General features: G+C 39.4%; 1 protein-coding gene and 1 pseudogene across 1 annotated transcript; both read right to left on the reverse strand.

Moving 5' to 3' along the window:
* Positions 1–4,820: 4,820 nt before the first annotated feature.
* Positions 4,821–8,081, reverse strand: LOC148106946 (zinc finger X-linked protein ZXDB-like). The gene has a single exon (XM_087860340.1). It carries the CDS (start codon positions 8,072–8,074, stop codon positions 5,579–5,581), a length of 2,496 nt encoding a protein of 831 aa, XP_087716466.1. The 5' UTR covers positions 8,075–8,081; the 3' UTR covers positions 4,821–5,578.
* Positions 8,082–20,067: 11,986 nt separating this feature from the next.
* On the reverse strand, positions 20,068–20,693 carry LOC123778456 (lymphocyte function-associated antigen 3-like; annotated as a pseudogene).
* Between the last annotated feature and the right edge of the window lie 7,166 nt (positions 20,694–27,859).

Consider the following 27,859-nt stretch of genomic DNA (forward strand, 5'->3'; position numbering starts at 1 on the left):
TGTTGAAGGTACTATTCTACCTAAGTCAGTATTATTCCAAAATGTAAATATTTAGAACTTGATTATACATTATTTTTATTGCCTATATTTTCTTTGTCTATATCTTAATGTGCATGAGCACAAGGACAGAATTTGTTAAATATGTACTCAAAAATACTTGTTTAAATGAATTGATTAAATATTTTTTTGTGTTATAACTTATAGTGTTTCCCACAGAGTAAGCACTCAATAATTGTCAGCTGCTTAATAAGCTGGTAACAAGCGATATTCCCAAAGGGTTCACATCTATTAGTGTTCTTAAGAATCACTGACTACTCTCCATGGTTAGGATTATTTCAACTAGTTTTTAAATGTCTTAGTCATTCTCTCCTTATTCACCTTTATTAATATTTATGTTGAAAATGAAAAACATGGAAGAAATACAACCAAATGTGAACAATGTGATAGGAAACTATGTGGAGGCTCACTTTTAATGATGGAAATATTTTTAAATATTACTTATTTACTCTCACTTTTCTTTGGACTCCATTCCTTCTGAGTTATCACCAATAGTGGTAAGGGTAACAATAAAAAGGACAAAATATTTTGGGGTATGTGGACAACAGAGGATGTTATCCTGTGACAGTTCTCACACCATATCAGTCAATGACACAGGTGATTATTAGTAAAGAGCCCCAAAAATCACATGGAAGTTAGTTTTAGATAATCCTAGTCCTGTCTCTTCCAGTCTGAGAAGAATGAAGGTAAAACTTAATCTAACAAGGTTTATATTGATGAAATATTGAAATTGATGACTAAACAGCATCCCCCAAATTATGGAGAAATGATTTATTATATTACTAAATATCATAAAGTATCTGTGGAATATCTATAGTAGGGAAGAGATTATTGTATAATCCACAATATGTATAGTTTACAGTATAGTAGGTAACTATAATCACTTCCCAATGAATTAAACATGCCCTAATTATCTTTCCGTATGTACTCCTGAAAAAATTTCAATACCCTTCTTGTTCATGATAATGAAATATATTTTTTACACTCTTCAGGAAATCCCTAGTCATTTCTGATCTTGCTTTCTTTTTAAGATTTATTTATTTATTTTAGAGAGAGAGAGAGAGAGTAAGAAAGAGTGTGAGCAGGGGGGAGGAGTTGATAGAGGCGGGAAAGAGTGAATCTCCAGCAGACTCCCCGCTGAGCCCGGAACCAGACGTGGGGCTTGATCTCATGACACTGAGATCATGACCTGGACAAAATCAAGAGTCAGTCACTTAACCGAGCCACCACCCAGGCACCCCATCTTGTTTTCTTTTTCTGATGGATGCCTCATATATTCAATGAGTCACCAAGTTACATTTGTTTCCTCAATTTGGGAATATCTCTAATATTGCTCACTTCCTGCCATGATTCCTCTTCAGGTCCTCATCACAGCACCCTGAAATTATTTTACAATAGACTCCTAAATGATTTTATTTCCTCCCATCAAATCTATATTATATATTTCTACTATATTAAACTTTCTATTTATTCATCACTTGACTTCCTTTCTTAAATATCTTCACCAGGTCTTAACCATGCCCATAATAAAGTCCTATCCACTATGACTGATTTTCATAGCTCTTTAGAGTTATGCTCCATACTGGGAGTCTAACCCTAACACCCAGAACTTACCAAACATGAGCCCTGCACTAGATTGTCTTTCCCAGTGCTGTGTGGCCTAATCCATTTCAAATTCTTTCCTGTGCTTTTCTCCCTGGCTAGAATTCATCTACTCTCTTCTCAACATAACTAAATCTAACCTTCCATTAAAACATAGATACTGCCCTTCATTTTCCTCCAAGCTGTTAACGTGGTGTCTGAAATCATGTTTCCTGGTATTGTTTAGTTGTGAAATATTTAATATGTGAATTCCTATGTCCTTTCCAAAATTAGGACATGGCTTACATTTTACTCCTCTTATCTATATCCCTAGTACTCTACCTTGTATTTTGTATGTAGTCAGTAAATTAACTTGAAATATATGGGGAGGTTCCTAGCTTAAAAACTGTTACCAAAGGCCTTGTCAATCCAGATTTGACAAATACAAAAATTCATTTGTAGTATGTGCTTTGTTTTTTAGATGTAGTTGTGTTCTGACAAAGAGTTTAGATACTCTCTAAATCCTCAACACATTTTATTTTTTTTAATTGCCAAGAAAATATTTTGTTCAAAAGCAATATATACACAAATTTCAGCTCGGCCTCATATTTTAATTAGCACATATTCTGAGTGAGCTGCATCTAAATTATCATCAAGTAGATGTGTTTGGTATCAATAATTACTAAGGGATTATGAGTATTCCCAAAAAGGAATTTAATCAATGTTTTATCTGGAATCAAAGAATAGTCATGAATACCCTGTTATACCAAGTCTTCTTTTTCCTGGATGGGAATATGAAGATTTAATCCACAAAGAAAATTGATCCTCATATTGTATCAAGTTTCACTTCTACTAAAGACTTTCAATTACATAATACTATAATGAAATAATGGTAACAATGTCAAGGATGAACATGTTCAACAGAGTTCCTTGGATGCAAAACTTTCTGCAAAGCATTTTGTTAGTTTTCAATTGGAAAAATCTTCATAAACCAAGGACTTAAGAGGTATGAGGGAAATGAGACAACACTGAACCATGTCCCATTGTTTTTTAAAAAATGGCATACTTATGCCAACACTAACAGAAATGTAGGCATTATGTTTGTAGTCAGTTTTCTGACTACAATGTCACACCATTTTCACCATCATACTGGGAAAATGGTATTGAAAAAGAAATCGCTCGAACAAATTAATTGAAAGAAACTGTGTGAGACCACAAACAATTACAAGATTTTTTATCTTCAAGAAAAGTAAAATTTGTCCATTGATAATTCCACAGAGGGGCTCCTGGGTGGCTCAGTCAGATAAGCATCTGCCTTCTGCTCAGGTCATGATCTCTGGGTCCTGGGATGGAGCCCAGCACTGGGCTTCCTGCTCAGCAGGGAGTCTGCCTCTCTCACTCTCCCTTTCTCTCTTACTCCCTCTGCCCCTCCCCACTGCTTGTTCTCTCTCTCTCAAATAAGTAAAATCTTAAAAAAAAAAAAGAAAATTCCACAGAATATAATAGCTTTTAATGGAAGGACAGAGGATTGAGGGATTAAAGAAAGTGAAATAATTTTAAAATATTCTTATGGTTATATATCTTAACAGAAGCCTATAACCTGCAATGTTTACCTTAGGCCTCTATATTCCTACCTGTAGGAAAAGAAAAAAATCTTTTTTTTTAAGATTTTATTTATTTATTTGACAGAGATAGAGACAGCCAGCGAGAGAGGGAACACAAGCAGGGGGAGTGGGAGAGGAAGAAGCAGGCTCATAGCAGAGGAGCCTGATGTGGGGCTCGATCCCATAACGCCGGGATCACGCCCTGAGCTGAAGGCAGACGCTTAACTGCTTTGCCACCCAGGCGTCCCAGAAAAAAATCTATTTAAGAGAACTTAACCAATGACAACACATTTCCAAAATGGGCTTAAAATCTTTCCAAAGTGCTAAGGGAGAACTGTTAAATGGTTAGAAATATAGTCTGACCACTTCTTTGAATTATAAATTTATGTATATACTTCTTGCTTTTTCACCGAATGAGCACAACCAATTTAAAAACCAGAAAGATAGTACAGTTGCATTTCAAAGTGGCAAATTATAAAATGCACTACCAGAGTGCTATAATTGTCATCCACAAACATCTACATGCAAGCAGTGATGGGTCAGAATGTTTCAGAGTAACTAATAGTGTTTGGTAGCAGGACAACATGGTGACAAATTTAAAAGTAAAAGAACATATCCCATGAAAACCTTACATAAAAATATCCCCATTATCATTTGATTTACATAGAAACACACTGACACCTAAATCCAGAAAATAATTTTGTACTGCACACACTTGCAATAAATATTGTGACTGAAAAACGGGCCATGAGGGGAATGGCTGAGAGATGGTGACCATGAAAATGACCTAATTAAAGTTTAAAAAGAAGAGATCATGACATAAACTGATATGCACGTTAGAGAATAGGTTGGAGAAAGAGTAGAGCTGGCAGAAAGGAACAGATATCAATTACAGGGGAACAGAAAAAAGTGGTTATAAACAAAAGTGATCATGAAACTCAGAAGAATAAAATGGGACTATATATATATACACACACACACACTCATATATATATATACATATATATATAAAATAAAATTCATTTATAATGTGTTAGGTAAATTTTAATTTTTAACATAAGTTATAGTTAAAACGTTGCCACAACTATCTCACAATATTGTGAGACTCAAATATAAGTTGTGAAAGTGCTACATAAACTATAAAATGCTACACTCGTGTAAGACAGATAATATTTACTCAAAAAGCAAATGAAACCTCTCATTCCAACTCAGGGAGAAGGCAAGCAATGAGCTCTCTGGGACACAGAAGAAGAAAATGTCACTCTGATCCATTCCCAGATTTTCTTGGAATCACAGGCTCTATATATTCACCCTATGGGTTGGCTTTGAATGCAGAGCAAAAATACTATAATTTGGACTAACGGACCTAGGGGCAATGTTATACACGCATTGTTTGGAAAAAAATCCTTGTTAATTTGTGGAATAAAGATATTCCCTTCCCTGCTTCTTAACCTTCATAAACCTTTATTGCCTGCACAAATGTCACATTGAATTATGTTAACTTGTCCTCTTTGAGGAAAGAATGAGAGGGGCAGGAGGGGTGAAAAGATTCACTAAAGCATGCCAAAGCACATAACATTCTACCCCCAAAATTAATTCCTAGTATAGAAAAATAAGTCTACAATGCACCAGGTATGTGTACATTATAAAGACCATTTTACAGCTAGGGAACTGAGGCTTACTGATGCTAAATGACTTATATAAGGCCACTTATTCAACACCACAACATCAATATTTCTGGGTCTGAGTCATATCAAAGCTCTGGCACTTTTCACAAACACAGCCTTCCATTAAAAAAAAAATAAGAAGCAGCTTGAAAGATAAGGAGGTAAACAGAAGTAACCCATATTTTTAGCTTCCTTTTTTTAAGCTCTAACACTAGATTTTAGAAATATTTTGACAGTCTATAAAATTTCCATTCAAATTTTAAAGTTAAACACCAGTTCCACATTCTCTGATCATTAACTCTCAATGCATTTTCATTACATTATAAGCACATGCAATAGTTAATCATGGTAAGATTTCTTAAAATTTTCAAGAAAGAGCACAAAATCATTAAATACAGAGCTGAAAAGACCTTAGAAACAAGCTATTCAAACCACCTCATTTTATAAATAAGGAAATTAAGGCTCAGATAGGTTAAGTGACTTGCTCAGGGTCACACAACTTGACAGTTCCAGAGTCAAGATCATAATTTAAATCTCCAAACTTATAGCCCAGGGCGTTGTTCTTTTTCAAACCTATAAGAAATGACTGCATTTAAACATTTAGTCCAGAATGTCCTAAAAATTGAGTGTAATTCATAAGAATAAGCCACATGGCAATGAATTAATAGTTCATACCAAAAACGAGCTGCCAGTCACTGTGATAAGATCTGTTTCTTTCTGAGAACCGTGGTTTCCTGCTGGATTGGAGAATCCAAACTGGGTTTCTTCCTCCTGTCCAAAGAAGTCGGAGTCAGGATGTACATTCCATTCTGCTTTGGTTGGCGGCAGTAGTTCTGAGACACTGTTTTCACAAAGGGTGCTTGAAGGAGTCAGGGCATCTGTGTCCACTGTTAGCTTACTGCTAGGGGTCAGAGCTTGGGGCTCTTGACTCGAGTTTTTCATACCCGAAGAGCCCAGAGATGCCAATGGCCCCACAGTCAGACTTGGGACATCATCCATATCTAAGGGACTCTGCTGAAAACCAGAGGCTGTCGTTCCAAAAAAAAGAGAGGTATCCAGACTTTGAGGAAGGTCACTGGTGGCCATCAAGGCCCGAGGGTCCACAGCCTGCCCTAAAGGATTATTATTATTAGCAGGGAGGCTCCCTGCCAGAGTTGAACTCACAGAAGCCACATCAATAGTCAAGATTCCAGAGTTCACCAGTGCTGTGTCCAGCACTGTAGCAGAACTACTGCCAGGCACATCAGAGAAGAGAGACACTAGCTCTGCATCACTGAGATCACTCTGTCCCTGGCTGGTAAGTTCACTGCTGGGTGTAAGAGAATTTGCAGCTTCTAGCTGAGCTAAGAGATCCTGGCCGAGGTTGTGCCTTTTGGCCATGTGGGTCTTCATGCTGTGCTTGGATGTGAAGAGTTTATTACAAGTAGAGACTGGGCAACGGCTTTTCCAAGTGTCCACGTCCTGCAAGTGTTTCTTGGAGTGAATGTAGAGACTACTGCGAGCAGAGAACCTGGCGCAGCAGCCTTCCACAGGGCACACAAAAGGCTTTGTGCCCAGGTGGGTTATGCTGTGGCCTTTCAGATGTTCAGCCCTTGTGAAAGATTTCCCACAGCCTTCCACAGGGCACATGAACCTCCGGTCATCCTCGTGCTTCCTTTTGTGCCTTAAGAGTTTGGACATGCTGGTGAAGTTCCAGCCACAGCCGTCAAAGTCACAAAGGAAAGGTCTCTCACCGGTGTGGCTCCGCAGGTGAATTTTCAGGCGACAAGCCTTGTCGTACTGTTTGCTGCAGCCAGGAAAAGAGCAGGAAAAGAGTTCCTGTTCCCTGAAATGGGCACGGTTATGGGAAAACAGGGCACTCACTGTGATAAACGTCTTCTTGCAGCCGGAAAACGCGCACTGGTATGGCCTCTCGGGCTCGAAATGGCTGCGCTGGTGGGCGCTGAGTTTGGCCTGAGTGGGGAAGCTCTCCTCGCACACCTCGCATTTGAACGAGTTCTCCTGCTCATGGCCCTTCATGTGCGCCTTGAGGTTATACACCGTGGTGAAGCTCTTGCCACAGCCCTCCGCAGGGCAGCCAAAGGGCCGCAGTTTGTCGTGAGACTGCAGGTGCCTCTTGAGCTTGTAGGAGGTGGTGAAAGTCCAGCCACAGCCGCCCAGGGGGCACTTGAAGGGCCGCTGGCCCTGGCTGCTGCTGTGAGTCAGCAGGTGCACCTTCAGCTGGTGCTTCTTGGCGAAGGTTTGTCCGCACTGCGCCTCGGGACACAGGTACAGCACCACGCCCGGGCCTGGGCCCAGCGGCCTGCGGGGACTCTCGGCTGCGGCCCGGCCCTCTGCCTCCTCCTCAGGCGCTGGGGTGGGCGCCGGTTCAGCCGGCTCGGCCAGCAGGAGGTCGGGCGGCAGCTCGGGGCAGTCGCTGGGCTGCGCTGCGTGCGGGACCCCCGCTTGCTGAGCCATCAGACCCCCAGGCTGAGGGGCAGGCGCGACCCCAGGCTCCCAGGCTGGCGGCGGGGGCGTGGCCAGGGTGAGGACACCGTTCTCGAAGCGCAACAGCAGGTTTTGGTTGTGGATGGTGACGGTGCCGGTGAAGGCCGAGGCGGGTCCCAGGCCCGGGGCGGGGACCGGGTTCTCAGCCGGGGCTGGGGCGGGGACTGCGGACAGGCAGCAGGGGCCTAGCGCCTGGCGGCCCGCGGGGTTCGCGCCACTCTCACCCTGCTGGAGCTGTGGGACCGACTCGGCCTCCTCCCTCCATACAGGCCCTGGGGCCTGGCCGGCGCCCGGGGTCTCCACATCGCCACCCACCGGGTCCAGCAGCACCAGGAAGAAGTCGCCGCCGCCGCCGCCGCCAGCGTGATCCGACCTCGGCGCCAACGGGCTCAGGCCCGGGCCCCGTGAGGCCGCGCGGGCCTCCTCGCGCCGCCTCCCGGGCCCGCCATCTTGGGGGCCCCGGAGCAGCAGGAGGCGGCGCGCAGGGACCTGGCTAGCCCGTGGGTCAGGGCCGCCGTGGAACCGGCTGCCGCCCGCGGGGCTGCCAGCACCGCCGCTCTGTCGCGTCCCTCGAGGCGGGAGCAGCCTCGGGCTTTCCATCTCCGCGTCGGTGAGGCTCGGCTGGAACCAGAGCCGCGGAGGAGGCGCGACCCCGCCCCCTACCGCGGGCCCGAACATGTTCCTGAAAGGAAAAAAAAAAAAAATGTGCAATGCGCAGAAACTGGTCCTATCAGATATTAAAACGTGTTTAACGACACAGTGATTTAAATATTCTGGTACTGGGTCTCTGGAACAGAATAGAAAGCCCAGAGGCAGAGTCTGGTATGCACAAATAAGTTCTACATTCAATATTTGTAGGAAATCAAGGACGTCTTCCCAGATAATGGGGAAATGAAAGTTCATTTGGTAAATGGTGCTGGAATATCTAGCAATCTATCTGCTAAATGCAACTTAAATCTGTACATCACTCTGTATACCAAAATAAACACCCTCACTCCGTCCCAGTGGTAAGCGTGGTGCTTTTTAAAAATTGTTTCCTGGCTGGCGGGCTGGATTTATCAATCCAATGAGAGAAAATTCCTGGGACAATATACTATGTGTCAACATTAAAGTACAATAGTGCTAGCAAATTCTGCTGAAAACGATGTCCTTCCCCCCCGCCCCGGGGCAACTTCCATATCCAGAACTGTCTTGACCAAGGTCCTCAGGAAAATTTGTTTTATAGTTTTATTTATTTATTTATTTATTTATTTATTTATTTATTTATTTATTTATTTATTTTTGCCTGCTGATACAGAAATTAGAATGAGTAAGAGGTGGGGCCAAAACAGATTACCACTGTTCAGCCTAGAAGTGCAAAGCCTGGAAGATGAAACAGTTTGTACTGAATCCTGGAAAACCCACCCCACCCCTGGGCTCTTCCAAGACGGTGCACAACCTAAACCAACTCTTTGCCATTACACTGTGGTAAATGTCATGTCCAATTCCCAGAGCATTCCTCAAAACATTCCTCAGCTAACTCTAGATTCTCTAGCACATGGAGGTCTCTGGACAGGTGTACCAATTAAATGTGATAAGGTTATATTCTAAGTCACTATTATGGACTCTGCTGAGAAAAATACACATATGTTCAATACACATATGTTCAATAGTGCTGGTGTGCCTGCTTGCCTTTCAGTGTGGTGACCCAATCTCACTGTAATGGATTTGGCCTGTGATGCCTAATGATTTTTTTTAATGATGATGATGATCTTACGACTTGCCTATCATCTGTGATTTGGGAAATGATATGAATATAGGGTGAAATATCTAGCAAGAGAAAGGTTTAGAGTGATGACTAGATTATGGGGTGCATATAGTTTAAACAATCCCCACTTTCCCTTGATTTAATGAAATAGACACTTGATGATCTCTTGATAGGAAGAACAAGTTTTTCATCCCTAACAATCGAAACCTCATCAAAATTCTTACTTCACATATTTTCCTTCTATTACTTTTTTTGAAGGAAGCCATTTTAAAAATCTGAGATATAGAGGAGTGCATAAACCATATCCGCAGGTTTAGATAATTTATAAAAACAAACACTCATGTAAGTAGGACCAAGTTCAAGAAATAGACTGTCCAAATTCAAATATTTTGCCCATTTTTCTATTCTATTTTCAGTCTTGTACTTACTGATTTAATGAGTTCTTTATATGCTTTAAATACCAGTGCATTGGTGGTTATATGTGTGGCCAAAAAAATTCCCTTGCTCTTTGCTTGTATTTTCACTTGCTTTATGCTGTGCTCTGTGAACAGATCTTAATTATAATGCAGTCAAATTTACCATTCTCTTCCTTATAGTTAGTGATTTCCTGTTTTAAGAAATCTGTCCCTGCATTAAGGTCATGAAAATATTTTCTATGTTTTATATTGTCTTCTAAAATATTTTGGTTTTGCCTTTCACATTCAGGTCTTAGTCCACCTGTAAGTGATGTTTGTGTATGGTGCTGAGTAGGGTTCTGTTTATTTGTTTGTTTCTAATTTGGGTATCCAATTGTCTCAGTAAACCACTCATTGAAAAGTCTGCTCTTTTCCAACTGATTTCCAGTGCCACATGTGTCAAGTATCTACCTATGTATAGACTAGTTTCTATACCCTCTAGTAAGTACCATGGCCCTATTAATCTGTGTATTTGAAACACCGTATACCAGTGTTAATTACCACAGGTCTAAAGCCAATCTTGATATTTGAATAAGGCCTGTCAATTCTTCCTTGTTCTTCAAAGTGTCTTGGTTCTATTTGGCCCGTTTTGACTCCATTTAAGTGATCAATTCATCAGAAAAATTTAAACCAAAACTCTTTGGGATATCTAATAAAGATTGTGTTGAACTTTTACATTTGCCTTCTTTTCAATATTGAATGTTTGATTCATTGATATGGTCTGTCTTTCCTTTTAATAATAATAAAAAAAAAACCTTTCTCTAATGTGTCCCCATAATATTTTGTATTTTTTTTTCTGTAAGAGGACATTTTGTCCTAGGTACTTCATATTTTGCAAATACCTTCTTTGAAATTTTCATTTTCTAAATTTGTTGCTGGTAAATAGAATGCAAATGGCTTTTGTATATTGATTTTTTATGCTACAAATGTCTAAACTCTTTTGTTGATTCCAACAACTTGTCTGTACATACTTGTAGGATTTAAGGTACAGAATCATAACATCTGCAAATAATGCCAGTCTTACTTCTTCCTTTCCAAGGTTTTCATTCCTTTCTTTTCCCTTACTGCTCTCTCTCTCAGTGATAGCGGAAGTCTTTATTTGATGCAGCTCTCAAAGAGAAAGGTATCAGTAATTCTAAGAATGGTATTTGTTATACATGGGTTCTGTAGCAATCTGAATCCAAGCAGGGTGTATTAAGTGCACAGTGGAAAAAGGAAGTCTAACATAAACATAAGATTTAAGATAAGGAATTATTAACTACGAAAAATGCACAATATATAGGATATGTTATTTCCTATATGTGGTATTCTAGGGCTGTGGGAGAGTGCCCAAGGAAAGACAAATTTTGAGTGTGGGCCCCTCTCCAAGGCTGGAGTTCACACCTCACTGGAGAAGGTGTAGGAGAACCTACTGGATGACAAAGAAGTTTGCTGGTTTGTGGGTGCCAGAGCTGGTTTACAAAACCAGAGCCGGTCTACAGTTGCAGGGCAAGCAGGAAGCAACCCTCTGAATACATCTGTGTGGACAAGCCACAGCTAGTGGCCAGTGTGTGGGTGTGTAGTAAGAATAGGGGTGCTTGTGGAGTTGCAGACCTGGAGCTAAAAATGCCCTAAAATTTCACATAGGATCAGAAGGGCCTTGTTTTGGGGAAGGCTGCAGCACTGGGAGAACTACAGAAGAGTAGTTGTTGGGGGGTGGGGCAGGAGAGCAAGGAAGCAGAGGGAAATAAGGGGGCAAGTGGTTTGGATGATACCAAACCTGGTATGATGTACCAGTGGATGTACCTATGAAGAGGGCCACAGAGAGCTGATCCTCAGGCCACATCAGGATCACACATTGGATGAAGACAGTTGTTCTTGGCTCATGCCTGGAGCCGAGCACTGAGGGTATCTTCACAGCTACACTCCTAAGAACCAGAAGTCACAGGCACTTCCTCCTTCAATGCCCCTCCAATGTCTTCTACTGGGAGAGTATAACATTGTGTTCACTTTTAAGGAGAGATACTTAAAAAATTCATCTATGATCAGAGAGCATGTTTTGAGGGGTGAATTTAGAGTGGAGAGGCAATACATTAATAATTGGCTTCAGGGACGCCTGGGTGGCTCAGTCGGTTGAGCGTCTGCCTTAGACTCAGGTCATGATCTCAGGGTCCTGGGATTGAGCCCTGCATTGGGCTTCCTGCTTAGCGGGGAGTCTGCTTCTCCCTCTGCCTCTGCCCCTCCCCCTGCTCATGCTCTCTCTCTCTCTCTCTCTCTCTGTCCCTCTCTCTCTCAAATAAATAAAGAAATAAAATGTTTAAAAAATTAAAAAAATAACAATTGGCTTCATGTCCTTTAACAGTTTAAGGGATTCACTTCTATTCTTAGGGTGCATGAATAGCAGGCAACCTACCTGCCAAGGTTATTGTTAGCTCACCCAAGGAATAGTATCATCCTGTTATTTCTCTGGTAAATTAATGATTAAAGCAGCAGGACTGGCCTTTGCAGGTGGTTTAGTAGATCACTTAGGGTTCTTGGTGGACCCAGGATTCCCTGGCCTGAACTGAGTTTTGCTGCAAAACCCAGACTCTGGCACAAAGGGTTGGCATGGGGCTAGGGCAGAGAGCCTGTGAGCCCTGCATTCTAGTCCTACCCAGGGCTTGTCTGCTCCACCTGCAAGGAGAGCCTTGGGGTATGGTGAGATTGCCTCTCTCACCATAGTGTTGTCCTTGAGAATAGAGTACTTTACACCTTAAATGCTGCTCTTCATTCTTGGTAGCTGCACTTAAACTAAACGGGGAGAGAAGATGCTTGGATTTCATTTAAAATCATGCTCAGGGGCTACTGGGTGGCTTAATCGTAAATTGTCTGCTTTCGGCTTAGGTCATGATCCCAGGGTCCTGGGATCGATTCCCACATGGAGTCCCACATGGAGTCCCTCATCAGGTTCCTTACTCAGTGGGGAGCCTGCTTCTTCCTCTCTCTCTGCCTGGTGCTCCCCTGCTCTTGGTTGCTCGCACTCTCCATCTTTGTCAAATAAATTAATAAAATCTTTAAAATCATTCCCAACAGAGCCCTGTCCATGGAGGAGCAGAGCAGAAGATTCCTGTGTTAGACTTACTTGCAAAGTGTATATATTTACCATTATTCGTAATGTGTGTGGTGTCATTGTACACTATCACAACTGCTTTTAGGCTCTAAAGTGGACAAAAATTGATAGTAGAAAAGGGTACATATTTTTATCATTCTTAAGTGGCAAGCAATCCATTCTGTAGTGATTGACTTGTAACTGATATTGAGGAGAAACATCTTAGTTTTTTTAAAAAAGCTTTTTACACATAATATAATAAAAATATTATTATAAAAAATAAATAAAAAAGCTTTTTCTTTCTGTGTGCCTGTATTTTTATTATTATGTTAATTTAGTCACCATACTGTTTGCCTATATTTAATAGAGTAAGATAACACTAAATCAGAAGAAAAATATTTTAAATATTGCTCATTCGTGTATACTTGTACTCTCTTCCTAGTACTACCAGTGTGTTAAGCATGCTCACCTCTTGGGCTCAGAAACCACACAACACAAATCAGCCCACAGCTTTCTTTTCACACATATGACTGAATTCACTTCTTATTCCAGGCAACCTGAGACCTTGTACATGAGGACCTGTGTATGAACAGGGAGTTTGTCCTGTAAATGCTGGTTGGAACTGCTGCCTGGTCCAGCTCTCTTAAATGCCACTCTGGCAATGGTGAGATACAAATGTAAATCTGAAACTTTTTAAAAAGTGTTTAGTTACCCAACAGTTGCAGCAAAATGGATGGGACTGGAGGAATTATGCTAAATGAAATAAGTCAAGCAGAAAAGACAATTATCATATGGTTTCACTCATGTATGGACAATAAGAATTAGCATGGAAATCGGTAGGAGAAGGAATAGAAAAAAGAAGGGGGGCTAAACAGAAGGGAGAATGAACCATGAGAGACTATAAACTCTGGAAAACAAACTGAGGGCTTCAGAGCAGGGGGGATGGGGGATTCGGCTAGGCCAGTGATGGGTATTAAGGAGGGCACGTGTTGCATGGAGAACTGGGTGTTATATGCAAACAATGAATCATGGAACACTATATCAAAAACTAACGATGTACTGTATGGTGACTAACGTAACATTAATAAAAAATTTTTAAAAGAATAAAAATCTAGAGGTGAGAATATAAAAAACTGCATTTTAGATTTTTCTCTTCTTTTGAGTGAGGCTTGGATGGCTTTGTATTTTCCCCTTAGGACTGCCTTTGCAGTGTCCCACCGGTTTTGGACCATTGTGTTTTCATTCTCCTTGGTCTCCATAAATTGTTTAAATTGATTTTTGATTTCCTGGTTTATTGAATCATTCATGAGCAGGATGGTTCTTAGCCTCCAAGTATTTGAGTTTCTTCCAATTTTTTTCCTTGTGGTTGAGTTTCAATTTCAAAGCATTGTGGTCTGAGAATATGCAGGGAATAATTTCAGTCTTTTGGTAATGGTTGAGACCTGTTTTATAACCGAGAGCATGGTCTATTCTTGAGAATGTTCCATGGGCATTAGAATAAAATGAGTATTCTTATGTTCTGGGGTGTAGTGTTGTATATATTTCTATGAGATCCAACTCATCTAGTATGGCATTCAAAGCTCTTGTTTCTTTGTTGATTTTCTACTTAGGTGAGAGCAACAGAAGAAGAGGCCTAATCCATGCATGAGGAAGTTGATCAGGATTAGAGCAGAGATCAATGAATTAGAAACCAGGAACATGGTAGACCAGATCAACAGAACTAGAGGCTGGTTCTGTGAAAGAATTAATAAAATAGACAAACCACTGGCAAGACATATCCAAAAGAATAGAGAAAGGACCCAAATTAATAAAATTATGAATGAAAAAGGAGAGGTCACAACCAACACCAATGAAATTGGAAGGATTATTAGAAACATTTATGAACAGCTTTATGCCAATAAATTAAGCAATCTGGAAGACATGGAGGCCTTCCTGGAAACTTACAAACTACCAAGACGGAAACAGGAAGAAATTGATTTTTTAAACAGACCAATTAATTATGAAGAGATTGAAACAGTGATTAAAAACCTTCCAAAAAGCAAAACTACAGGGCCTGATGGATTCCCCAGGGAATACTACCAAACATTCAAAGAAGAACTAATACCTATTCTCCTGAAGCTATTTCAAAAAATAGAAACAGAAAGAAAGCTACCAAACTCATTCTATGAGGCAATTATTACCTTGATCCCCAAACCAGGCAAAGACCGCATCAAAAAGGAGAATTACAGACCGATTTCCCTAATGAATATGGACGCCATAATTCCCAACAAGATCCTTGCCAGTGAGATCCAAAAGTACATTAAAGGATTATCCATCATGAGCAAGTGGGTTTCATCGCTGGGATGCAAGGGTGGTTCAACATTCGCAAATATATCAGTGTCATAGATTTTATCAACAAGAAAAAAGCCAAAAATCATATGATTCTCTCAATAGATGCAGAAAAAACTTTTGACAAAATACAGCATCCTTTCCTGATTAAAACCCTTCAGAGTGTAAGGATAGAGGGTACATTCCTCAATCTCATAAAAACCATCTATGAAAAGCCTACAGCAAATATCATTCTAAATGGGGAAAAGCTGGAAGCCTTTTCCTTAAGATCAGGAACATGACAAGTATGCCCACTCTCGCCATTATTATTCAACATGGTATTAGAGGTCCTTGCAACAGCAATCGGACAACAAAAAGGGATAAAAGGTATCCAAATCAGAAAAGAAGAAGTCAAACTGTCTCTCTTCGCAGATGACATAATACTCTATATGGAAAACCCAAAAGAATCCACTCCCAAACTATTAGAAGTTATACAGGAAAAAAAAAAAAGAAGTTATACAGCAATTCAGTAATGTGGCGGGATACAAAATCAATGCTCAGAAATCAGTTGCATTTCTGTACATGAACAATGAGACTGAAGAAAGAGAAATTAGGGAATCCATTCCATTTACAATAGCACCAAAAATCATACGTTATCTTGGAATTAACTTAATGAGAGACGTAAAGGATTAATATTCTAGAAATTACAAATCACTCTTGAAAGACATTGAAGAAGACACAAAAAGATGAAAAATATTCCAAGCTCATGGATCAGAAGAATTAACATAGTTAAAATGTCCATGCTACCCAGAGCAATCTACACTTTCAATGCTATCCCGATCAAAATACCAATGATATTTTTCAAAGAACTAGAACAAACACCCCTTAAATTTGTGTGGAACCAGAAGTGGCCACGAATTGCCAAGGAAGTGTTGAAAAGAAAAAACAAAGCTGGGGGCATCACAATGCCGGATTTCAAGTGGTATTACAAAGTTGTGATCACCAAGACAGCATGGTACTGGCACAAAAACAGACACATAGACCAATGGAACAGAATAGAAAACCCAAGAATGGACCATCGGCTCTTTGGGCAACTAATCTTTGATAAAGCAGGAAAAAACATCCGGTGGAAAAAAGACAGTCTCTTCAATAAATGGTGCTGGGAAAATTGGACAGCTACATGCAAAAGAATGAGACTTGACCACTCTCTCACACCATACATAAAGATCAACTCCAAACGGATGAAAGACCTCGATGTGAGACAGGAATCCATCAAAATCCTATAGGAGAACAAAGGCAGAAACCTCTACGACATCAGCCACAGCAAAATTTTTCATGACACATCTCCAAGGCAAGAGAAACAAAAGATAAAATGAACTTGTGGGACTTCATCAAGATAAAAAGCTTCTGCACAGCCAAGGAAACAGTCAAAACTCTAAGAGGAAGCCCACAGAATGGGAGAATATATTTGCAAATGATGCTACAGATAAAAGACTGGTATCCAAGATCTACAAAGAACTTCTGAAACTCAATACATGGGAAACAAATAAACAAATCATAAAATGGGCAGAAGATATGAACAGACACTTTTCCAATGAAGACATACAAATGGCTAACAGACACATGAAGAAACGTTCAAAATCATTAGCCATCAGGGAAATTCAAATCAAAACCACACTGTGATACCACCTCACACCAGTTAGAATGGCAAAAATTGACATGGGAAGAAACAACAATTTTTGGAGAGGATGTCAAGAAAGGCGATCCCTCCTACATTGTTGGTGGGAATGCAAGTTGGTACAGCCACTCTGGAAAACAGCGTGAAGGTCCCTTAAAAAGTTAAAAATTGAGCTACCCTATGATCCAGCCATTGCACTACTGGGTATCTACCCCAAAGATACAGACGTAGTGAAGAGAAGGGCCATATGCACCCCAATGTTCATAGCAGCATTGTCCACAATAGCTAAATCGTGGAAGGAGCCGAGGTGCCCTTCAACAGATTAATGGCTTAAGAAGATGTGGTCCATATATACAATTGAATATTACTCAGCTATAAAAAAGAACAATTTCTCAACATTTGCTGCAACATGGACAGGACTGGAGGAGATAATGCTAAGTGAAATAAGTCAAGCGGAGAAAGACAATTATCATATGGTTTCTCTCATCTATGGAACATAAGTACTAGGAAGATCGGTAGGAGAAGAAAGGGATAAAGAAAGGCAGGGGGAAATCAGAAGGAGGAATGAAGCATGAGAGACTATGGACTCTGAGAAACAAACTGAGGGCTTCAGAGGGGAGGGTGGTGGGGGAATGGGATAGGCTGGTGATGGGTAGTAATGTCTTTTGCCCATTTTTAATTGGATTATTTTATTTTTTTGGTGTTGAGTTGTATAAGTTCTTTGTACATTTTTGATAATAACCTCTTATCAGATATATCATTTGCAAATATTTTCTCCCATTCATTAGGTTGCCTTTGTTTTGTTGTTTTCTTTGCTGTACTTTTTATTTTGATGTAGTCCCAATAGTTTATTTTTGCTTTTGTTTCTCTTGCCTCAGGAGACATATCTAGAAAAATGTCACTAGGGTGGATGTCAGAAAAATTAATGCCTTTACTGTCTACTAGATGTTTCCAGTTTTTGACCACTAGAAATAAACAGGCTAAGAATATTTATAAGTGCAAGACTTTGTGTGGACATATGCTTTCATTTCTTTTAGATAAAAGCTTAAGAGCAACGGTATGGTAAGTATACGTTTATCATTTTAAGAAATTGCACAACTGTTTCCATATATCCATAACCACATATATTCACATCATGTAGTCATGGAGCCCTAGTATTGTCAGTCTTTTTAATTTGAGCCATTCTAATAGGTGTGCTGTGGCATATCATTTTAGTTTTAACTAGCATTTCCCTACTTATAATGTTGAGCATCTTCTCGTGTGTTTAGTTGCCATCCATTTATCTTTTTGGATGAAGAGTTTGTTCTAATATTTGCCCATTATAATTGTGTTGTTTGCTTACCACATATTGATTTTTAAGGGTTCTTTATATATTCAAATTACAAGCCCTGTGATGGTTACATGTTTCACAGATATTTTTTTCCTGTTCTGTGTCTTCATTTTTATTTTTCTGATAGTTTCCTTAGTAGAACAAAGTATTTTAACTTGGATGAAGTCCAATTTATTGATTTTGTCTATTATACTTCATATTTTTGCAACCTATTTAAGATATTTTTACCAAATCCACATTCACTTAAATTTTGCCTATTTTTTCTTCTAAAAATGTTGTAATATTAGCTCTTACATTTAAGTCTAATGTCAATTAATACTTAATTTTTTTATATGGTTAATGTAAGGATTGACAATCATTTATTTTAACTTATGGCTATCCAATTGTTATAGTACCAATCTCTGATAACATTGTCTTTTCTCCACTGAATTAGCTTTGCACCTTTGCTGACAATCTGACTATATCCAAATGGGTCTATTTCTGGATTCTCTTTTCTGCTAAATTGATCTATGTGCCTATCTTTATGCCAATGCCATACTTTTTTCAATGCTATTGGTTTATGATAAGTCTTGGAAACTAACAGTATAAAGGCCTACAGCATGGTTATTCTTTTTCAAAATACTTTTGGATATTATAAGTCCTATGCATTTCCATAAAAATCTTTAGAAATAGCTTGTTGTTGTTTGGAGACAATTCTTTATAGGTCTCATATTTCTACCTGAATTCTGATTAGAGACATTAACAGCTTTTGTTCCAAACTATTTTTCAATGCTAACTGTATAACAAACAGTCTTGGAAGAAAGTAGAAATAGTATTTCCCTCTGGAGCAGAGGGCATATTTATGTGCTATTCAGGAACATAAAGGTAGTACTTCCCTCTGAGGACGTTTGCTAATTGTCCATTTAAAAAGTCCATTTAAAATAATGGAATTTCCTATATTGTAATGCAGACCCATTGTCTGCATTTCATACATCTGTGGTGCTTCTTATCACTAGCATCGGACTTGGGGACTGAAGGTAACCAGTGCAAAAAAGTTCATGCTGCCTGCTGTGGCATGAGTAAGAAACCATCCTTTTTATATCTGACTCAGGTGTCTTGTATCTTCTTCCAACATCTATAAAACTTAGATCAAATTGTTAGCCTACAAGTAGGGTAAAAACTTATGCCTCTCATAGTTCTTGACACACAGTTGCCAAAAAGGATATTGTCCAAAGTAAATGCTAACAACATCTCCAAATCCTAACTGTAGTGGATAGACACAACCAATGCATGTTTAGATGTCCTGTTCTCAGAGAGTTACAAGACAACTCAGGGATATTGCTCTTATGTGACACTGATGATTTTTAGATTCATCAGGAAAACCAATATTTGTTAGAGTGTTTGTCTCATGCTCCCAAAGAACACATATACTCATTCAAACATTATTTCCTTTTCACTGGCTTATATCCTATTTTGGGGCCCAAAAGCCCACAAAAGAGTTTTCTTATTTTTGTTTTCATTTTGTTTTTACACAAAAGTAATCAGTCATGGGGCACCTGGGTGGCTCAGCTGGTTAAGTGTCTAACTCTTAATTTCAGCTCAGGTCATGATTTCAGGGTTGTGAGATGGAACCCCACATTGGGCTCCATGCCCAGTGGGGAGTCTGTTTCAGTTTCTCTCTCTTTCTTTCTCTTTCCTTCTGCCCCTCCCCCACTCTCTCTCTAAAATAAATAAATCTTTTTTAAAAAAGTAACCAGTCACACACAACTATTTGTTGCACTTTTTAGAACCTTTTAAAAGTGTATATATTTGCATTTATTTACATATTTAGAAGTTTACATCTCTCTGATACAAAATTTGTAATAAAAAATTGAGAGACAATAGTCATATACAGCAGCCAGTCACATGCAGTGATAGAACAGATACTAACGCTGGTTGTTAGTTGATATTTCTTCCAAAAAATACCTTCTGATGAAGGACTACTTCAGGTTAGAATTCCAAAATTTTCTCAAAGATGATGTAATACGTGAATGGTAAATCAGAAGAAATTCATTTCATTATTTGAATTACTTAGTTACTATACATTTGATTTTGGCTTGTAGTACCAGTCAACTGGAGTTGGTTCTGTCTGTTTCTCTGCCACATTTCAGAGAACCTTTTCTAAGCAGCAAAAATAAAATTACTATTCCTACTAGTATTACTGCTGATATAATCACAAAACCGTGACTTGAATTACCATCTGCGACACAGATTGCTAAAACAAGTGATGATGTCTGTTTGAATAATGGATTGCTAATGGTTGTATTTCCTATGAGAAATCATTTTCCTTCTTAATATACACTTCAGATGAATCACAGCTATTTTTACACGGTACTGAAGAAAATTCCATGAGTACTTTATAAGGTCTATATAAGTTTGTAAGATTCCAGGATCCTGCAATTGACTGTAATGTCTTCAACAGTCAATGTGCAATTTAGTGTTGGATATTGAAGAGGCTCAATCACTACAGAATGAACTTGATATTATTTTTAATGCTTGGAGATTCAATTTTATACTCATCTTCATCTGATGATGTTAGACTGAAGATGGTAAGTTTACCTGATGTGATGTCTAAATGAACCCTATCTACAAAAGATGGGAAAGTTTTGGACTTAGAATTTTCTTCCCATTCTATGACTTTAACCTTTCTTTTTTTTTCTCCACATGATCTTTTTAAAGGGTCCTTGGAAGTCATGTTTTAAAGGCAAAAGATAGGGGCGCCTGGGTGGCACAGCAGTTAAGCGTCTGCCTTCGGCTCAGGGCGTGATCCCGGCATTATGGGATCGAGCCCCACATCAGGCTCTTCTGCTATGTGCCTGCTTCTTCCTCTCCCACTCCCCCTGCTTGTGTTCCCTCTCTCGCTGGCTGTCTCTATCTCTGTCGAATAAATAAATAAAATCTTTAAAAAAAATAATAAAGGCAAAAGATAAATTATTATGCTGGATAAAAATTGTTTTACCATAATTCATTAATTCCCTATCTTATTCTCTCAATATGTCTAGTGTACGTATTTGTTCATATACTTAAGATAGTTATATTACACGATTCAAATATGAACCGCAATGCCAAAAAGTTGTCCTAACAAATACATACATAACCACAATAAACATAGATAAGCTTGTATTATTTTCCACATGTATTTCCGCTAATTTTTATAAGCCAGCTGCTTCATTTAATATCATTTCTGTTACTTCTAATAGCTCTCCCATGATGTCATCTTTATATTTCAGAAATGATTCAGAAAAAGATTTCCTACATGCTGGTGGACATTTTGACAAATAATGGTCCTTGCTTTTTGCCAAATAATAGTCCTGAAGACTATATTTAGTCTTTAAAATAACAACAATAAATTTATTTTTATTTATTTTTATTTTATTTATTATTTTTATTATGTTATGTTAGTCACCATACAGTACATCATTAGTTTTTGATGTAGTGTTCCATGATTCATTGTTTGCGTATGACACCCAGTGCTTATTCAACACGTGCTCTCCTCAATACCAATCACTGGGGTACCCCATTTCTGCACCCTTCTTCTTCCAGAAACCCTCAGATAGTTTCCTGGAGTCCACAGTTTCTAATGGTTTGTCTCCCACTCTGATTTCCCTAAATTCAGTTTTCCCTTCCTTCCCCTAATATCCTCTGTGCGATTCTTTATGTTCCACATATGAGTGAAACTTTATGATAATTGTCTTTCTCTTCTTGACTTATTGCACGTAGCATAATCCACTCTAGTTCCATCCATGTCGATGCAAATGGTGGGTATTCATCCTTTCTGATGGCTGAGTAATATTCCATTGTATATATGGACCACTTCTTCTTTATCCGTTCGTCTGTTGAAAGGCATCTCAGCTCCTTCCACAGTTTGGCTATTGTGGACATAGCTGCTATGACCATTGGGGTACATATGGCCCTTCTTTTAACTATGTCTGTATCTTTGGGGTAAATACCGAGTAGTGCAATTGCTGGGTCACCAGGTAGTTCCATTTCTAAATTTTTGAAGAAATTCCACACTGTTTTCCAAAGTGGCTGTACCAACTTGCATTCCCACCAACAGTGTAAGAGGGATGTCCTTTCTCCACATCCTCTCCAACATTTGTTGTTTTTTGCCTTGTCAGTTTTTGCCATTCTATCTGGCATAAAGTGGGGTATCTCAATGTGGTTTTGATATGAATTTCCCTGATGGCTAATGATGTTGAACATTTTTTTTTATGTGTCTGTTAGCCATTTGTACGTCTTCTTTGGAGAAAAGTCTGTTCATGTCTTCTGTCCATTTCTTGACTTGCTTATTTGTTTATTGGGTGTGGAGTTTGAGAAGTTCCTTATAGATCTTTGATACCAGCCCTTTATCAGTAATGTCGTTAGCAAAGATCTTCTCCTATTCCTTGGGCTGCCTCTTAGTTTTGTTGACTATTTCCTTTGCTGTGCAGAAGCCTTTTATCTCAATGAAGTCCCCAAAGTTCTTTTTTTTTAAGTGTAAAATAGTTTATTTTCAGCAATATGCTTATGAGGTTGGTTTTTTTTTTTTTAATTAGAGAACACTTTGGTTATTCTCTTACAAACTGGAAATGATGGCATTTTATTACAAATTTCTTCTTCAAGTAGGGTACAATTTTCTTTATTACAAAACCAATGTTAAACAAACAAACAAACAGAAAACAAAAGGGAAAAAAAGCAGAAAAAAACAAAGAAAACAATTCACCTGTCCATCTCAGATAATCAAATTTTTGCTGTATTTGTTGTTGTGGAGTTTTGTTTTGTTTTGCTTTGTTTTTTGTGGGTTTTCTGATTTGTTTTTTTTCCCTTGACGTTGGAGATGTGTCATGAAAGAAGTTGCTGTGCCTGATGTCGAAGAGGCTATTGCCTGTATTCTTCTCTAAGATTTTGGTGGATTCCTGTCTCACATTGAGCTCTTTCATCCATTTAGAGTTTATTTTTGAGTATGGTGTAAGAGAATGGTTGAGTTTCTTTCTTCTGTATATAGTTGTCCATTTTCCCCAGCACCATTTATTGAAGAAACTGTCTTTTTTCCATTGGATATTTTTTCCTGCTTTGTCAAGGATTAGTTGACCATATATTTGAGGGTCCAATTCTGGAGACTCTATTCTGTTCCATTGATGTAAGTACATCATTAGTTTTTGATGAAGTGTTCAATGATTCATTAGTTGTGTATAAGACCCAATGCTCGGTTCCACATGACCTGTAGCTCATTCCAAGATGGCGGAGGAGCAGGAAACCTAAGTTCATCTGATCCCAGGAATTCAGCTAGAGAGCTACCAAACCATTCTGAATATCTATGAACACAACTGGAGAACGAAGAAAGGAGTAGCAGAAACTCTCTGAACAGAAAAGTGACCACTTTCTGCAAGGAGGAGAAAAGATGATAGAGCAGAAGGGGACTGCTTTTTCAGCTGGTACCCTGAGTCGAGCTGGATATCTACAAGATCATTCTGAAAACCCACGAAATCAGCCTGAGATGCAGGAAGATACATCTGGATCTCTACAAACGAACGTCTCCAGCACTAAGTATTGAGGTATGAAGTGGGGAGCTGTGAATCTGCGAACAGATATCAGAAGATAAACAGAAGGTGGAGGGAGCCGCTTGGGCACTGGGAAGCAGTATCCAACTGCACTGGGGAGCAGGCCAGACTCCCGGACTGGCACCCGTGAAAGAGCAGACTGAGACCGTGACCCTGGGAATGTGCATGCGATGAAACTGAAAACCAGTGCTCCAGAGCGTGCGTGAACCATACTGAAACAGGGAGCTTGGGAGCGTGCGTGGGAACGGGGGTGGTTGGCGGTGTTAGAAGCACAAAGGACAGAGACGTGCCAGCCCTGGAAGTGAAGGCCGAGAGCGGCTGTGGGGGGCACAACCCGGGAAGCTGCAGTACTTTTAGCAGCACCAACACAAACAGAGTTAAGTGGCCAAGAGAGCTCAGTGGAGAAAGGACGGTGATCTCTCTGTTCTGTGACAGAGGCTAGGATACGACCACTGCTGCTCTGAATCTCAGAAGAGTCACAGAAAACCGCCAGGGAAAGCTGCCAGAGAACAAAAGACCAGAAATACCAGCTCACATTGTGCCCATCCCCATCACCACTCGCAGGGGAGAGGGCAACTCTACCAAAACAGGGTTACCTGAGTATCAGTGCAGCCGGCCCCTCCCCCAGAAGGCAGGCTGAAAAATCAAGAAGCCCGCATCCCTAAGTTCCTATAAAACAAGTGCACACTGCCTGAGTCTTGGTCAATAATTTGGGCTCTGGGCATCCCGCACCCTCTCCTCATCAGAATGATGAGGAGGAGGAATGCCCCCCAACAAAGAAAAGATACAGAGGCGGTGGCCTCTGCCACAGAACTTATGGATATGGATATAACCAAATTCTCAAAAATGGAGTTCAGAGTAACAATGGTCAAGATGATGTGTAGACTTGAAAAAAATATTAAGGAAAATATTAACGAGAATATAGAATCTGTAAGGGCGGAAATGAGAGTGAATCTCGCAGAAATTAAAAATGCTATGATTCAAATGCAGTCTAAACTAGATGCTCTGATGGCCAGGGTAAATGAGGCAGAAGAATGAATTAGTGAATTGGAGGATGGGATGGTAGAAGAGAAAGCTAAAACAGAAACTTGAGTCAAAATAATCCAACCCCAAGAATGGAGATTATTAGAGATTACTGACTCAATGAAACGTTCCAATGTCAGAATCATCGGCATCCCTGAGAGGGTGGAGAAAGAGAGAGGTCTAGAAGAGATATTTGAACAAATTGTAGCTCAGAACTTCCCTAATCTGGCAAAGGAAACAAGCATTTGTGTCCAAGACGCAGAGAGGACCCCTCCCAAGGTCAAGACAACAGACACACACCACGTCACATCATAGTGCAATTCACAAATATTAGATCCAAGGATACAGTATTGAAAGTGGGCAGGGGAAGAAAATATTTATGTACAGAGGGAAAAATATCAGAATAACGACACCTGTCTTCAGTGACATGGCAAGCTAGGAAGGATTGGCAGGGTATTTTCAAAGCTTTATCTGAGAAGAACATGCAGCCAAGGATCCTTCATCCAGCAAGATGTCATTCAGAATGGATAGAGAGATAAGGATCTTCCAAGATTGGCAGAAACTGATGTAATTCGTAACCATCAAACCAGTCCTACAGGAGATACTAAGGCGGGTTCTATAAAAGTACGAATGCCCCAAGAGAGATACAGAACAGAAATTTACAATCTATAGAAACAAAGAATTCACAGGCAACATGACATTATTAAAATCATATCTCTCAATAAACACTCTCAATGTGAATGGCCTAAATGCATCCATAAAAAAATCACGGGGTTGCAGAATGGGTAAAAAGACATGACCCATCCATTTGCTGTCTACAAGAGACTCACTTTGAACCTAAAGATACATCCAGACTGAAAGTGAAGGGATGGAATACCATTCTTCATTCCAATGGACCACAAAAGAAAGGTGGGGTAGCAATTTTCATATCAGACCGATTATATTTTAAACTAAGGATGGTAGTGAGAGATACAGTAGGCCACTATATTATTCTTAAAGGATGCATCCAAAGAGGATACGACATATAAATATCTATGCCCCCAACAGGGGAGCAGCAAGATACACAAGCCAACTCTGAACCAGAATTAACAGACGTATAGATAATAATACATTAATGGTAGGAGACCACAACACTTCACTCTCAGCAATAGAGAGATCACCTAAGCAGAAAATCAAGAAAGAAACAAGAGCCTTGAATGACATCCTGGACCAGATGGACCTCATAGATATATATAGAACATTACACCCCAGAACAACAAAATAACATTATTTTCGAACGCACATGGAACATTCTCCAGAATAGATCATATGCTGGGTTACAAAACAGGTCTCAGCCGTTAACAAAAGACTGAAATTATACCCTGCATATTCTCAAACCACAATGCTTTGAAATTGGAGCTCAATCACAAGGAAAAATTTGGAAGAAACTCAAACACTTGGAAACTAAGAAACAACCCGCTCAAGAATGATTGGATAAACCAGGAAATCAAAAACCAATTTAAGCAATTTATGGAGACCAATGAGAATGAAAACACAACAGTCCAAAACCTATGGGACACTGCAAAGGCGGTCCTAAGGGGAAAATACATAGCTATCCATGCCTCACTTAAAACAATAGAAAAATCTAAATTGCAGTTTTTATATTCTCACCTCAAGAAGCTGGAGCTGGAACAGAAGAACAGGCCTAACCCAGGCACGAGAAGGCAGGTGATCAAGATGAGAGTAGAGATCAATGAATTAGAAACCAGGAGCACAGTAGAGCAGATCAACAGAACTACAAGCTGGTTCTTTGAACAAATAAATAAGATTGATAATCCACTAGCCAGACTTATTCAACAGAAGAGAGAAAAGACCCAAAGTAATAAAATTATGAATGAAAGGGGAGAGATCACAACCAACACCAATGAAATAGGAAGGATCATTAGAAACTTTTATCAACAGATTTATGCCAATAAATTAAACAACCTGGAAGATACGGAAGCCCTGGAAACCTATAAACTACCAAGACTGAAACAGGAAGAAATTGATTATTTAAACAGACTGATTAATTATGAAGAGATTGAAGCACTGATCAAAAAACTCCCCAAATACAAGAGTCCAAGGCCTGATGGATTCCCCAGGGAATTCTACCAAACATTCAAAAAAGAAATAATACCTCTTCTCCTGAAGCTGTTTCAAAAAATAGAAACAGAAGGAAAACTACCAAACTCATTCTATGAGGCCTGTATTACCTTGATCCCCAAACCAGGAAAACACCCCATCAAAAGGGAGAATTACAGAGAGATATCCCTGATGAATATGGATGCCAAAATTCTCAACAAGATCCTAGCTAATAGGATCCAACAGTACATTAAAAGAATTATCTATCATGATCAAGTGGGATACATCCCTGAGATGCAAGCGTGGTTCAATTTGCAAATCGTTTAGTGTGATAGATCATATCAACAAGAAAAGAGTCAAGACCCCTATGATCCTCTCAATATATGAAGAAAAAGCATTTGACAAAATACAGCATCTTTTCCTGATTAAAACACTTTAGAGTGTACGGCTAGAGGGTACATTTCTCAATCTCATAAAAAAACATCAATGAAAAGCCTATGGTGAATATCATTCTCAATGGGGAAAAGCTACAAGCCTTCCCCTCAAGGTCAGGAACATGACAATGATGCCCACTATCGCCATTATTATTCCACATAGTACTAGAAGTCCTTGCAACAGCAATCAGACAACAAAAAGGGATAAAAGGTATCCAAATCAGAAAAGAAGAAGTCAAAATGTCTGTCTTCACAGATGACATGATCCTCTATATGGAAAACCCAAAAGACTCCACCCCCAAAATCTAGAACTTATAAAGCAATTCAGTAATGTGGCAGGATACAAAATCAATGCTAAGAAATCAGTTGCATTTCTACACACGAACAATGAGACTGAAGAAAGAGAAATTAGGGAATCCATCCCATTTACAATAGCACCAAAAACCATACGTTACCATGGAATGAACTTAACCGGAGACTTAAAGAATCTATATTCTAGAAACTATAAATCACTCTTGAAAGACATTGAAGAAGACACAAAATGATGGAAAAATATTCCATGCTTATGGATTAGAAGATTAACACAGTTAAAATGTCTATGCTATCCAGAGCAATCTATAATTTCAATGCCATCCCAATCAAAATACCAATGACATTTTTCAAAGAACTGGAACAAACAGTCCTTAAATGTGTATGGAACCTTAAAAGGCCCCGAATCGCCAAGGAACTGTTCAAAACGAAAAACAAAGCTGGGGGCATCACGT

This window comes from Ursus americanus, chromosome X (genome assembly GCF_024610735.1).
Source record: "Ursus americanus isolate L20-20 chromosome X, mUrsAme1.1.p, whole genome shotgun sequence".
NCBI lineage: Eukaryota > Metazoa > Chordata > Mammalia > Carnivora > Ursidae > Ursus > Ursus americanus.